The sequence below is a fragment of the Poecilia formosa genome, unplaced genomic scaffold (genome assembly GCF_000485575.1).
Source record: "Poecilia formosa unplaced genomic scaffold, Poecilia_formosa-5.1.2 Scaffold216, whole genome shotgun sequence".
Lineage (NCBI taxonomy): Eukaryota > Metazoa > Chordata > Actinopteri > Cyprinodontiformes > Poeciliidae > Poecilia > Poecilia formosa.
Genome location: NW_006800155.1, coordinates 455,079 through 468,140, shown reverse-complemented (window position 1 = coordinate 468,140; position 13,062 = coordinate 455,079). Strand labels below are relative to the sequence as shown.

The 13,062-nt window shown below is 37.2% G+C and overlaps 2 protein-coding genes and 1 long non-coding RNA gene across 4 annotated transcripts in view; 2 read left to right on the top strand and 1 right to left on the bottom strand.

The window, feature by feature from the left end:
• LOC103148993 (ribonuclease inhibitor-like) overlaps nt 1–1,223 on the bottom strand; it is a 45,516-nt gene extending 44,293 nt beyond the window's left edge. The window contains exons 1-3 of the mRNA XM_016679605.1: nt 1,201–1,223; nt 642–720; nt 252–480 (exon numbers count right to left, since the gene is read on the bottom strand). Of these exons, the coding sequence (XP_016535091.1) occupies nt 252–480; nt 642–720; nt 1,201–1,223 (331 nt within the window). The remainder of the gene's footprint in view (nt 1–251; nt 481–641; nt 721–1,200) is intronic.
• A 234-nt stretch (nt 1,224–1,457) lies between these two features.
• Nucleotides 1,458–2,503, top strand: LOC103148995 (uncharacterized). Its single transcript, XR_477419.2, has 3 exons — nt 1,458–1,569; nt 1,754–1,809; nt 1,972–2,503. It is a non-coding gene; the product is annotated as an uncharacterized LOC103148995 (long non-coding RNA).
• Nucleotides 2,504–7,830: 5,327 nt separating this feature from the next.
• Nucleotides 7,831–12,041, top strand: LOC103148992 (uncharacterized). 2 transcript variants are annotated; one of them, XM_007568000.2, is made up of 4 exons: nt 7,831–8,073; nt 9,036–9,142; nt 10,305–10,492; nt 10,569–12,041. In XM_007568000.2, exons 2-4 carry the CDS (start codon nt 9,050–9,052, stop codon nt 11,095–11,097), a joined length of 810 nt encoding a protein of 269 aa, XP_007568062.1. In that variant the 5' UTR covers nt 7,831–8,073; nt 9,036–9,049; the 3' UTR covers nt 11,098–12,041. The 2 variants fall into 2 exon arrangements, with proteins under 2 accessions (XP_007568062.1, XP_016535105.1); XM_016679619.1 differs by lacking the exon at nt 7,831–8,073 and having other exon boundaries at nt 8,961–9,142.
• The last annotated feature ends 1,021 nt before the right edge of the window (nt 12,042–13,062 follow it).

Here is a 13,062-nt window from a genome sequence, read left to right as displayed (position 1 = left end):
TCTGGTTCAGAAGGGTTGGACTTCCTGCTTTAGCGATTCCCTCAAACACAGACTGGAACTTCTTCTTCAGACCAGATTTAAGTTGATGTTGACAAACTGTAGCAAAATTTTCTAAATAACACAAAAAGTACAATAAAACAAGGGGGGGAAATCCTCTTTTAAAAATGATTTGAAATGTGATTCCATCTCTTCAGACATTAATAAATGTCTGATTTCTCCTTCAGGTTAAATCTTTGTAGAAATCCTCTTACTGCTCTGCAGACGGTCAGCCAGCTCCTCCTGCTTCATCCTCCTCAGGAAGTTCAGTGTGATCTTCATCACTGCCTCTCTGCTGCTCTTCCTCTGCTCTTCATCCTCACCTTCCAACTGCTCCTCATCATCTCTCTGACTCTCTGAGCATTCTGGATCATCTGGACTCAGAACCTTCTGGATCTTCTTCAGCTCGTTCTTCACAAAAGTGACAATGTTTTCCTCCAGCAGCTGGAACAGAATAATATATGAAGGAAACATCAGACTGAAACCATGGAGCCAAACATCAGATCCATGTTGGACAGACTGACAGTCCTCTGGTCTATAAAGTGCAGCATGGAGACGACTGTGAACAGAACCCATGGAAAAGTAGTTGTTGTTCATGTACAGACCATAAATATGGAGTCCAGCTGTGTTTGATGCTGCTGGGCAGACGGACCACTGGGAACCTCTGAGCTCTGCTGGTCCACTCTGTGGAGGAACCAGGAACAAATAGCACTATTAAATCAGTGCATACAGGGACAAACATTGTAATAGTCCATGACCTGATATCTGAAGCTTTACTGGTCAAAGATGCCATTAAGAATCAGGAGCTCAAGAACCTTGTTGGGTTTTCAGCTCAGTTCACTTTGTTTACAGCATGTCTGTTTTTTCTCTCTTTTCCTGATAAAGTTTGCCACCATCTGTGACTGATTCCTTCACAGAAGAGCTGCATTTATTTCAGGAATACATTACACACACTTGGACTATTTACTAATCAGGTAACTTCCAAATGTCATTGTGTAAGGGAATAAATATATATGGATTCAACACTTTTCAGATCTTTATTTGGAGAGGGAGTAAAGTCTCCAGTTTTCTCATTAAAACAAAAAAAGAACCAATCAGAGAGCTGCAGACCCACATAGATATTTTATGTAACAAGAGAAGGATATGAGCAGACAACTATTATACCTGACTGTAGCTATGGAAACCATTATGACTGTTGTAAGCATACAATTTTAAGAGCTATATTTCTTTTTCTGTGGCATTGTTTTGTTAAATTGTTTGCATCCCTTAGGTCAGGGGTGGGTAACTCCAGGCCTGGAGGGCCGGTCTCCTGCAACTTTTAGATGTGTCTCAACTTCAACACACCTGAGCCAAATAATGAGGTCGTTAGCAGGACTCTGGAGAACCTGACTGCACTGAGGAGGTGATTCAGCTGTTGGATTCCAGTGTGTTGGACCAGGGAGATGTCTAAGAGTTGCAGGACACCGGCCCTCCAGGACCAGGATTGCCCACCCCTCCCTTAGGTTTTCACTTTTTGTAAACTTGCCCTGGGGGGTAAGTGGGTACTGGTCATTTTTCTTCTAAATACATCCAGTTTATTTATAGATTTATTTAGTGCAAAAGCATCATCCTCACCATTGTAATGCACATATTCCTCCCAGAATGTGTTTGTTCAAGTGAATTTATGACTTTAAATCAACAGGGATTGACTTTTACTATTTACTTTTGTGCTTTGTAGGACATGGAGTGGGCAGCTAATAATGTGGTTTTTATTCTTTTTACTGTCCTTGTCAGGTATGTGATGTGCATAAAAAAGTTCTATTTGTTTATTTCAAAAATTGTCAGACATTGTCGCCTGCCACCCCTTCTGTAAAGTTGTGTTGCAGGAGAGGACTTGGCAGTTTTTCTGTTTACTATCCTCATCAGAATAAATGTAGACACTGTCCATCTCCACAGACAAACTGCACGTTATGGCCAGTGGTCTTGTATATTTTCTTTAGCTGGCTGCAGCCCTCATCCTCCTGTGCCACTCCCTGAGGCCTACAGCAGAGCTGATTGGCTCATCAATTGTCAGCTCCACCAATCCCTGACGAGGCCTCCCTTTTTAAACCCAGACTTCCTGGGAGAAGGTGTGGTTGATTCTTTGTTGAGACAGCTTGCCATGATATTGGGTGTCTGACTGCTTTCAAATAGCTTTGTCTTTCTGTGAGCTTTTTGTAAACCTTGTTCCCAGCCTTGATAGCTTTGTCCCTGTGGGGGGTTTTGTATGTAAGCTTCTAGCAGCCTACTAAAGTTTTATACTTTGATTGTTTTTGTTTAACCTTTATGGTCCAATTTTGTTAAGATTTTTGGTTTACAACTCTGATTGTTTTGTGGATTTTGTTTTAATTAGTACTTTTGGTTATACAACCCTAACTTGATTGTTGTTGATTTTCACCTTTTTATTTTCTTAAACCCAAGCAATAAATCCCAACTGTTAAACCCTTAACAGTTTCTTTAATGTTACTTCTCCTTCCCCCTGGCTGAGCTGGGTTGTAACACTGCGTCAGAGGCAAATCCTTCACTTATAACCAGGACAATGCAGAAAAGAGTAAGTCTCATATTCAGATACTGTAAAAAGACTTGAGTTCATGTTAAACGATACAGCTCACCTCTCTGATGGTTCAGGTAGGGATGAATTAAAGAATACACCCATGTCTTTTGACGTGTTGCTCTTAAGGGACACACCACTGGGTTCTGGTTCATGTGTAGCTCTGAGCTTCTGATGGGCCCTGATAGGAAAAAAAAACAATAAGCACTTTCTGTTGAGTTTTGCTAATCCCTAATAATTTGAAAATTTGAGTTACAATCACTGCATATAACAGCTGCAGCTGATCCAGAACGCTGCTGCTCGCGTTCTCACTAAAACCAGGAAGATAGAGACATAACACCAGTTTTAAAGTCCCTACACTGGCTCCCTGTAGCTCAAAGAATAGACTTTAAAATACTGTTAGTTTATAAATCAATGAACGGTTTAGCACCACAATGCATTAAAGATCTGTTATTGCTGTACCAACCGTCTAGACCCCTCAGATCTTCTGGTTCTGATCTCCTTTGCATCCCCAGAACCAGAACCAAACGAGGAGAAGCAGCATTCAGTTTCTATGCGCCACGGATTTGGAACAAACGTCCAGAAAACTGTAAAACAGCTGAAACACTGGGTGCCTTTAAATCTCAACTTAAAACCCACCTGTTTAGAGTTGCTTACGGCAATTGATGCCTTCAATGTATTTGATGTTTTTAATGTTTTTAATGATTTTATCTTTTCCTTTTTATCTTTTTATTACTTTCTTGTTATTTTTCTTTCTCACTCTTTAAAATTATGTAAAGCACTTTGAAATGCCTTGCTGCTGAAATGTGCTATACAAATAAAATTTGATTGATTGATATAATATAGAACACAGAGCTCTATTCAACAGATGAGTGTTACTCAGCCAACTCTACAGCACAGAGATGACTGTAATGAACACTTTCTGGATGAATAAGACTGATTGTTGAGACAATGTAGACATTTAAACATAATGAAAAACATTGACAAATGCTATTTAACAATCGTTCACTTGTTTAATCATGACCCTAATCAGGCATAGATGCTTCAATATTTGAAATACTTAAACTAGGAGTTGCTTCATTTTCTTGTATCTGTTTTAAATTTCATTATTTTGGGATATGATTGAACCATTTTCATAGAGGCACTTACCAGATTTTTAATAAATTTTCCTAACCCATGTGTTTTACAAGTGATTTAAGTTCCACAGTGTAGAAGAGTTAATTTCCTCACATTTTCACTGCTGTGGTTCTGGAGAACATCTGACACCCAACACTACACTTATAAATGTGGGGAAAACGGCTCACCTCATGTTAAACTCATGTTGGAATAAAAACATTTCAAACTTACACAGTTTACACATTTACAGCAGCTGGGTTCAGCTTACCTTTCTGATGATGGTGATCCAGAAGTGTTAAAGAATATGCCCATGTCCTTTGATACATTGCTTTTAAAGGACAAACAGCTGGGTTCAGGCTCATCTGCACAGTTTTGTTTTTGATGGATTCTTCCAGAACATCTCTGTAAAACTCTGTATATGTTAAAAACAGAATTAGAATGACTGCAATGAATATTACTAATATCATTGTTCAGAAAAAGTAATGATTTTTTAATGTATTATTTCTGACAGTGATTATTCCTGTTTCAGATACATTCAGTACCTCAAATCAAAATAATGTACTGATTTGACTTTTGCTTTAAAATGCCAATTATGTCAAAACCCACTTCATTGTTGTATCAGCATATCAGGATTGTTCAGATACAACAGCAGAAACCATCAATACAAACATCGATATCAAACCTAATTAATATTGAGATTACAGGTAATGAAGATTGAATGAAGATTAATTCAAATAGTCCAGAACAAATTGAACAAACAAACATATTGGAATAAAAACTCATCTGCACTCTTTTTAAAAACTTGTGTTGTTGCATCCGATTCACCTTTCAGCAGCAGATGGTTGGTTGGACTGAAAGTCATTGGAACCGTTTTCTAATCCTTCACTCTTTAACAACACAGATGTTTCAGGAACATTTTCAGATCTGAGCCTCAGGCGGATCCTGACAAAAAACACATTCTGTAGTTTAATAATTTTACCTTTCTTGACTTTCAATAGTAATTATTTTGAGCCACTCTTAATATCCAAAACAATACACTGCCAGAAAATAATTTTTCAATAAAATTTCCAGATTAGCTGATTGAGGATGTTAGTGTTGAGCTGACCATCGATTCTTTTCACATAAACCACAAACAAACTTATAAAGCCTCTGCCTGGTGTTCTGTTTCTAACATACTCATTTGGAAATCCCATTGACTCACCTCTGACCTTTGCTCTGGCTCCCATCTTCCCCACACAGAGTGGTTTTAGAGGGAGGGACTCCCTCCTCTCTGTCCTCACACTGATCCATGCTGCTGAATTCACTTCAGCTCACACACACTTTCTGGCTTCACCTGCAGAGGAAACACACATCATTCATCAGCTCTGATCATCCTTTACATCATTAGAGCTGGAAAAAGACCAGCTGCTCCTCCTCTGATTGGCTCTTCTCTGCTTCATGTCAGTGTCAGTTGGATGCAGTCAGACAGCAGAGAGGCAGAGGAAGCTGCATCAGCTGCTGCACTTCTACCATCAGTCCACTAGATGGAGACACGGAGCTACATTTACATTCACTGATTCACTCTGACTGGAATGTTCATTCCATCACATTGACTCATTTCAACATGTGACACCATTTCAGCTGATTATAAGGGTTCACAGCAACAGATTCATTATTACTGGCTAGTTTTCAGGTGACTTTAGATCAAGAAATACAAACAAAGACACATGTCAGATCCCAGCTGCTGGGAGGAGTTTTATAAAGCATAAAAGCATTAAATGTTTTCTTTTTATCATTGCTACTTAGACATGATCTTTGAATAAAATAAATAAAATGTACAACTATTATTACTATCATTATAAAGTGACTGGAACTAAAATGTACCATATTGTAAAAGGAACCATGAGAAATCTTTGGAATGTTCTGTGACCAAAACACAAACTAAAGAATGACAAAGTCATTAAATGATACCAGTTTGACCGGAAAGACTGATGGAGTTTGGGAACCAGAGACGACATTTACCTTCAGGAAATAAAAACATTATGGTCTTAATTAACAAAAACAACAAAATAAAACAAAAAAACTGCAAACAATTATTCATTAATTAAATAATTCAGATTCAGACCTAAGTTATTGCTTTTAATTGGTAGATTTGTTTTTTATGATAAAAATTTATTGCAGCATTTTTACTGAAATCGGATCAGGATTTACAGATATGAGAGAGCAGAAACAAACCGGAAGGTTCTGGGAGACAAAGTTCAAGAAGGAAAATAGCAAACTTACAGTTTGAAATGATCCTGAGTTGAAGAAGTTGTGAACAACAGACAGACACAGGTGATCTGCTTACTGGAAAGAGGCGGAGCTTCACCTGTGATGGAGGTTGACAGGTAGGAGGGTAGATGTAGGGCAGTTCTGGAAGAACAACCTTCAAGTTTGAACCAAATGTCACATGAAAAGTTCTGGTTCCCTCCTTTTTTTTTGTTTATTCTATCATTCTGTTGTGACGGTATTACTGTAATTTAACTTTATTACTGTAATTTTACATGTCATTTAGAACGTTGAACAAACTTCAAAAACACAAATGTCTTCTTGGATCCAGCCTCTAAGGTCCGCTCTACCAGGGGACAGGCTCCAGGACAAGGAGCCGACCCGGTTCCTCTCTGTGTCAGCAGGTCGATGGCACAGACTGTAAAACCCAATACATACATGATCCGTTACAGTCTGTGGTCACTAAACACATCTAAAATCATCATGTCTCTAAGTCTATCACTGGTTATGATGGTGGAAATAAAGATCTGATTAGTGAAAGAACACAGCCAGTTCTGCTAACAGATAAGGTTCTGGTTGGTTTCACAACCGTCTGGACTTAAAAAAAAAGAAAACCATTACAGATCTGCAGCATCCCGAAAACTAAACCTCTTTTATTAAGTTTATGTCAGTGAAAAAATTCTGAAGAACTGAGATTTATGCTTATATGACAAGCTCCAATAAAAATGTTTCATGATGGAGTCATGAGAAAAAACTGGGCTGCTGGTTGCTTCCTGCTGCAGTAACTGGTCAGACTGGTCTGACTGGTCAGATTGAAAGTGAGTGCGATTCCCCTGCTGACGTCTGAAGTCGTGAACACTTTGCATTCCCAGTGAACACAAACACTCTGCTGCTGTGTGCTCCCGGTTCGGTTCAGCTCTGAAGGAACCAGAACCTGCTTTAACTGGAAACAAACTGGACTCTTTATTGGTGGAGGTTTTTCTCCATCTGGTCTTGAAAAAATAAATTACATAATGTCTAATTAGACACACTGAGACATTTTTCAATTATCCAAATGTGGCAGTGATAGGAAAATGTGTCTAAAACAACATAATTTGTTGAGAATGCTAAAAGGTTTCTGGTTTCTCTTTTTTAATCTGTGAGAGTTGTAGGGTGTGAATGTAGAGAACATATGAAAGCTTCACCTGTAAGCTGTTTTGATCTGTGGGGCTTATGGTAAGACTTTCCTGTGCTTCTAAGGAGTTTTGTAGACTTGTATCATATAATTGTCAAGAACAAATAACTTAGAAACTTTTGTGAAAAAAGAAAAGAAAACAAAACAAAACAAAAAACTTAAGCAATCTAACTTATTGGTTGTATTCATGCTTCAGAATGTGCCTTGTATCCATAGACATGTAGGGCATGTTTAATATTTTAAGAGATTTTGCAGAAACATCAAAATAAAGGATTACATTTGAAGTCACATCAAAACCTCGTCCATCTGGACTCTAAACTGATCACTACATCTGCATCTACCACCAGTTTAACACTGTTTTTGTTTATTTCAGTTAGCATATAAGTTCATGCTCTACTCAAACACATCTATGCTGCTTGTAAAGCGAAAGCCCTGCAAAAAGATTGATAAGAAGAAACCACAGAAGTAGAAAAACATTGGAGGCTGTTTTGCATTTATATCTAAGCAACGGGAACCTGAACCAATTTAATGTCACGAGTATTTTTCCTCAAACAAGTGTTGAATGCATGTTGTTTAGATTAATGAAATGTTAGTGTATGCATCAAATCTTTTCAATAAATATATAAACATCATGAATTTTAAAATATATGCATTTTGTTCAAATTATTTCTGCTCAATGTTTTCGGTTGCATGTTGATCATCAACTCAACTTCCTGCCACACGTCTCACCACACTGATGCTCTGTAAGCAAAGAGGCAAAAGCATTTTGGTGCAGAAAACTGTTTGAAACTGACTTTGACATGTAAATAGAATCCAGTGAGGGCTGGTGCCGTTAATTACCTGATCGACTTGACTTTAGGTAAAAAAACATTAAAATCAGCAAAACTCAAGACTTAGTGGCTGGAGAACAAAGCAGGAAGACTGAGAGGAGGTAGGAACTTAGTGCTTGGAAAACGTAAATTACTGTTGTGTCAATGATTGTTTTAAGTGATAATGTGGAAGTCAGAAAAAAATGAGACATTTTCTACTGACTGCAATGCAAAAGAAAAAATAAGTGATTTATTTTAACCCTTTTTAAGGAGACTTGAGTGTAAATTGATCTTGAATGTGTTTTTGACATTTTAAGCCAGTTAACAGTTAAAATGTGTTAACACATTTTAAGCCTGTGTGACGTTCACACACACTGTGTGAACAACATCCTGGGTAATCTGTATTTTGAATATTTATTTTTTCCAGCTTACATCTCGCCTTTTAGGTTAGTTTCTATACATTTAATTATTTTATTCTCTCTTTATGAACTTGGTGCATTTTTAAGTGTATTATTGTTTAAACCTTCTCTCTTTGGTTATTGAATACTTCTTCCACAGCTTCCTTCATGTTTATTGGTCTCCCTCCCTAAACCTGCCTATTTGATTCTTGCTCTGCCTTCACACCCATCTAGTAAAAATACTAAATATCAAATTGTTGCAACTGAGACTAATTATTCACAAATGTTACCCATCAGGAGGAGGAGATAGTAACATATGATTTAATAATCAATTCTTGCAACATGAAGCGAAGCACCAATTTCAATCAATAACTTTTATTTTAGCTATTTTTACTGCTAAACCATTTTATATATTTTATTATTGTCATTAATTTATTTGAACTCAGAAGTTTGATTATTCACTCCACATGTGCATTATGAGTCTCTTGAAGACATTTGGGACTAGTGGAATATGAATTATGCTACACTCTTTTTTTATTGCACTTTTTATATCAGACCTCATCTTAAAATTTGTTCATTTTCAACTTATTTCAATTTTTATTTTTATTTTTAAATATCTTGTTTCATGTCTGTGAGGAACATGTGTGACTTGTTTTTCTTCCTTCCTGTTGATGTTCTGATCTCAGAAACCGACACAGAGATGGATCATGCTGATGTTGTTTATCTGGTCATGTGGCTCAACATTCGGTTCTGCCTTCCTGTCACAGTTCTGGTCATCGGGTTGTGCTGCATGGTAGATATCAACGTTCATATCGCCTTAATATTGAGCTCTTTTGTTCCTGTGTGCCTACATAAAGTGTAAAATTAACCTGTCATATCAAAGAGTTTATTCTTCCATGAACTCTAAAATGTTTCAAGGACTTTTGGAAGAGAAGCTGGCCCACAGCATCACACACCTTCTTCTGTACTTTACAATGAGCATGAGGTGCTTTTCCACATTTTCATAATGTCTTTGACAAATGACCTACCTGGAGTTTTTACACAGAAATGCTCAATCTTAAGATTGTTGACTTCTACTAACATTGGCTCAGGTTGGTTTCCCTCACATACTTCCAGACTCCAGTCTTCACCTATTTCTCACAATAACAAAGTTTTTTATTCACTCTTTCAACTAAAGCAGACTGACACGGAGTTTTGCTGACTGATAAAATCATGCAGTCCAACAAATTATGAAAGTTGTTTCGTCCAGTCTGACCATAGGACATGTGTCCTGTTTAGAGTCCTCATAATAGTGGAGCACAGTTTTTTTTTTTTTTTTTCTTTTTTGTCAACTCACTCCAAACCAAATGATTGTTATAATAACTTGTTCTGGTAACAAAACTGAAAGATCTTTATTTCCTTTAGCCTTTTGCTCCCTGGCCATGCTAGAAAGACAAAACCTTCCGTCTGAAGCTTTGTTCCTCACAGTTTCAGATGTTTTAATTGTTCTACTCATTCCCCCGACAGTAGATATGACCAAGTTGAGGCAGGTAGTTAACCTTTGCTCCCATTTTCTGACTTCATCTGAAAGTCAGTATCTAGTTTCTTTACTTGAAGATCATTTGCTGGTTTTCTCCATTTTGAATAGTTGTAAAGATAAATTAGTCTGTTTGACATCCTATTAACGTCCCAATAAAACTGGAAAATTTTAAAATTGAGTGGGATTTTTTTTTAAATTCATATAATGTGCCAACTAAAAAAGTTTACTAATTAAAAATTGGAGTTGTGTAAAGGTTTTACAGTGTTGGAATATCCTGCTGCAAGGCGTTTTGTACATCTCTACGTGGGGTACCACTAATTGTTGAGGATCTGTATGATATTTTTAAAGTTTTATTTTTGTATTATCAACTTGAATACATGATTGTGATATAATGTTTATGAGACTGATTTGTCTTTGAAAAACCGGTCTCCTGCAGGTACGACTGGAAAACATTCCTGTCATCAAGTACATGAACCTTCTGGTCTCCAACCTGGTCCAGTTCGGCTCCATGATCGTCTGGGTGGCACAAAAGGATGAAAGAGAGATCCCGGTCTGGTCTGTGGCCGTGTATTACTGCAGCGTGATGGCCAGTCTGGGCTTCCGGGTCTGCATCACTCTGGAGAGGTATCAGTACTCCTCTGTTTGAAGCAGGGACAGCTTCTGTGTAGTGATGTAAATGTCTCTCTGTCTCCTGTTGCAGGTATTTTGTGATCGTCCCCCCAAAACTGCAGTGCATCAGACAACCTATAAGTTCTGCGTTGATCTGCTTCATGATGTGGGGTGTTTGTTTTACAGCTGCTCCGTTCCTGAAGGCCAATGAAACCGTTTTACCCTTCTTTGTTTTTGTAGTTTTTGCTCTGGCCATCCTCTCGGCCCCCGTCATGGTTTTCTGTCTCGCTCGGAGCATCAGATCGCTTCCTGCTGCCACCTCTGTGTCCACAGAGGAGAAACGCAGAGTTGTGGGGGTTTTGGTTTTCTTTGTGGTCAGTTACACTGAGATGATCCTCTCCACAGACGTTTGGTCTGTTTTAGTCTCCAGCTCGTTTTTATTCCATCTGTCTGACTTCAAAGTGATAGTTTATACGTTTCTACTGAATCCTTTTATGGACCTGGTTCTGTTTGTTTTCATGTGTAAAGGTCCCATTGATAAGCTGCTGGGACATCTGTGCTGCTGCAGCATGGAGCACACTGCAGACAAAGTAATTGAGGAGATTTACGAGTTGGAATGATGATGAACGCATTTAGAGATTGAAAGCATATTAGGAGGCAGTAATTAAAAAGATAAACCACTAAAAAAACAGAACTTTAAAGTCTTATACAACATCACACAGTAACCAGAAGTCTTTGTTTTTGTCATTTAATGTTTAATTTCACTTCAAGGTTGTATGAACTTTCTTTTGACTTCTACATTTTGGCTTATCTGCCTGTGCAAAATATGCAGCAAATATGGTAAGATGTGAAAATGTTCCATATGTAAATCTCCCTCTACTAAAAGCAAATGCAACTGACTAAACAATAAATCAGTAAGCAATACTTTCTTTATTTGCCTGCCTCATATATAATTTAAGGCTTTTAATGACTCCATGTGGCTCCAGGGATAAAATTTCTGTCAGAGTTGCTTCTGTTGGTTGTTTGTATTGTGATGAGGAACTAAATGCTCCAACATGGGAATATTGGATCAGAAAATCACCTTAAAACTTTAAATCAGACGAGTTTGTCTATCTCCATGTGATCCTCATGATTCCTTTGATAAATATTAAAAGTGTTACAATCAGAGGAACATTAATTTATTTCCTCCAGAAGAATAAAGACATGCTCAGTCACCATGTTGTTAATCTGCCCTTTTGCATCAAATATAACAGCTTTTAATGGTCTCATTGTAAAAAGTGAGTATGTCTGTAGAAAAAGTTGTTTTACTCAAACATATGCTTGTGTATAATTCATAAAGACATTTAATAGAGAATTATGTATGTAACAGAGATTTGGATGCAATTAGATCTTTACCCAGATATTTGACAAAAAGTAAAAAAAACAAAACTGTCAGCTAAGAGTGCCCTCTACTGGAAGAGTTTTTAACAATTGCATGTTTTAAATAACCTGATGCATCTGTGAACACATCTGAATAATTCTGCGTTTTGATGGAATAATTATTTAATAAAAATGTCTGATATTATTTGTTGATTTTCATTTTTGAATTATATTCCCCCTTGTAAAATGTTTCCTAATTTATTGCTAAGAATTAGTAAATTGTCCTACATTCTACTATTCATATTCTACTAAGGGAATAACATTTAACAAAGGAAATACTTTTCAAGGTGGACCCCTGCACAGTAATGCCTTGTTTTTTCAGATGAAAGCATAAAACAGAACTCTATTTATTGAAGGCATTTTGTGTCAATATAAGTTCATGTTCCTCAGTTAAGAAACAGCTTTAAGTTGGAAGTTCACCTATTATTTTTTTTTGTGTTCTCTAAAACAGATGAACCAGAACAGTAAGTAAAGGTGCATCATTAACTTCATGTTAAATGGTTTTTGATTCATGTTTTTGGACTAAAAGCTGTTGCTGGTTTCCTGTCTTCATCTTTTACACTTTGATCATTAACTCAACTTCCTGCCACCCACCTCAGGAAACCTGAGTGCAGATATAACTGCTGGAACCTGCAAAAAAAAAAAAAAAAAAAGAAAGAAAATGTGTGATTACTTTAGTGTTTTGCTGGGTAAACATCAGGTTCACACTTATTTATAATTTAACTTGTACCATCTACATTTCTAAACACTAAATCTATTTTCATTTGACAAGGTTGTGCTTGCAGAAAGACAACAGTCTACTGGCCAGAATTCTTCTTTTGTTTCATTGAATTTAGCAAAACTTTGTATTTGACTATTGATAGTCATCTGTACTGCAGAGGTTCTCCAGAAATCCACCACTAACTCCATCGTTTTCGGTTCCAGGTGGTTCTGATTGCACTAGTTGTCCAGCCAAACCTCCTGTCTCTATGCAGACGTGTCCTTGAACAGATCAATTACATTATGGACTGTACTGCCTTATAATAATTTAGTTTTGATCATTATCTAAACTTCCTGCCTAACACCTCAACACACTGCTGCTCTGAATTTTACGGGCCGACCACTTCACCATTTACAACAAATTACAGTAAGAATGTGAGACTGTTGATGTTGCTGCAGTAAAACCA

Coding starts and splice junctions, on each gene's coding strand:
- LOC103148992 (XM_016679619.1), top strand. CDS start 8,975: ATGTCTGTGAGGAACATGTGTGACTTGTTTTTCTTCCTTCCTGTTGAT. Junction 9,143..10,304: donor TCATCGGGTTGTGCTGCATG/GTAGATATCAAC, acceptor GGTCTCCTGCAG/GTACGACTGGAAAACATTCC. Junction 10,493..10,568: donor GTCTGCATCACTCTGGAGAG/GTATCAGTACTC, acceptor CTCCTGTTGCAG/GTATTTTGTGATCGTCCCCC.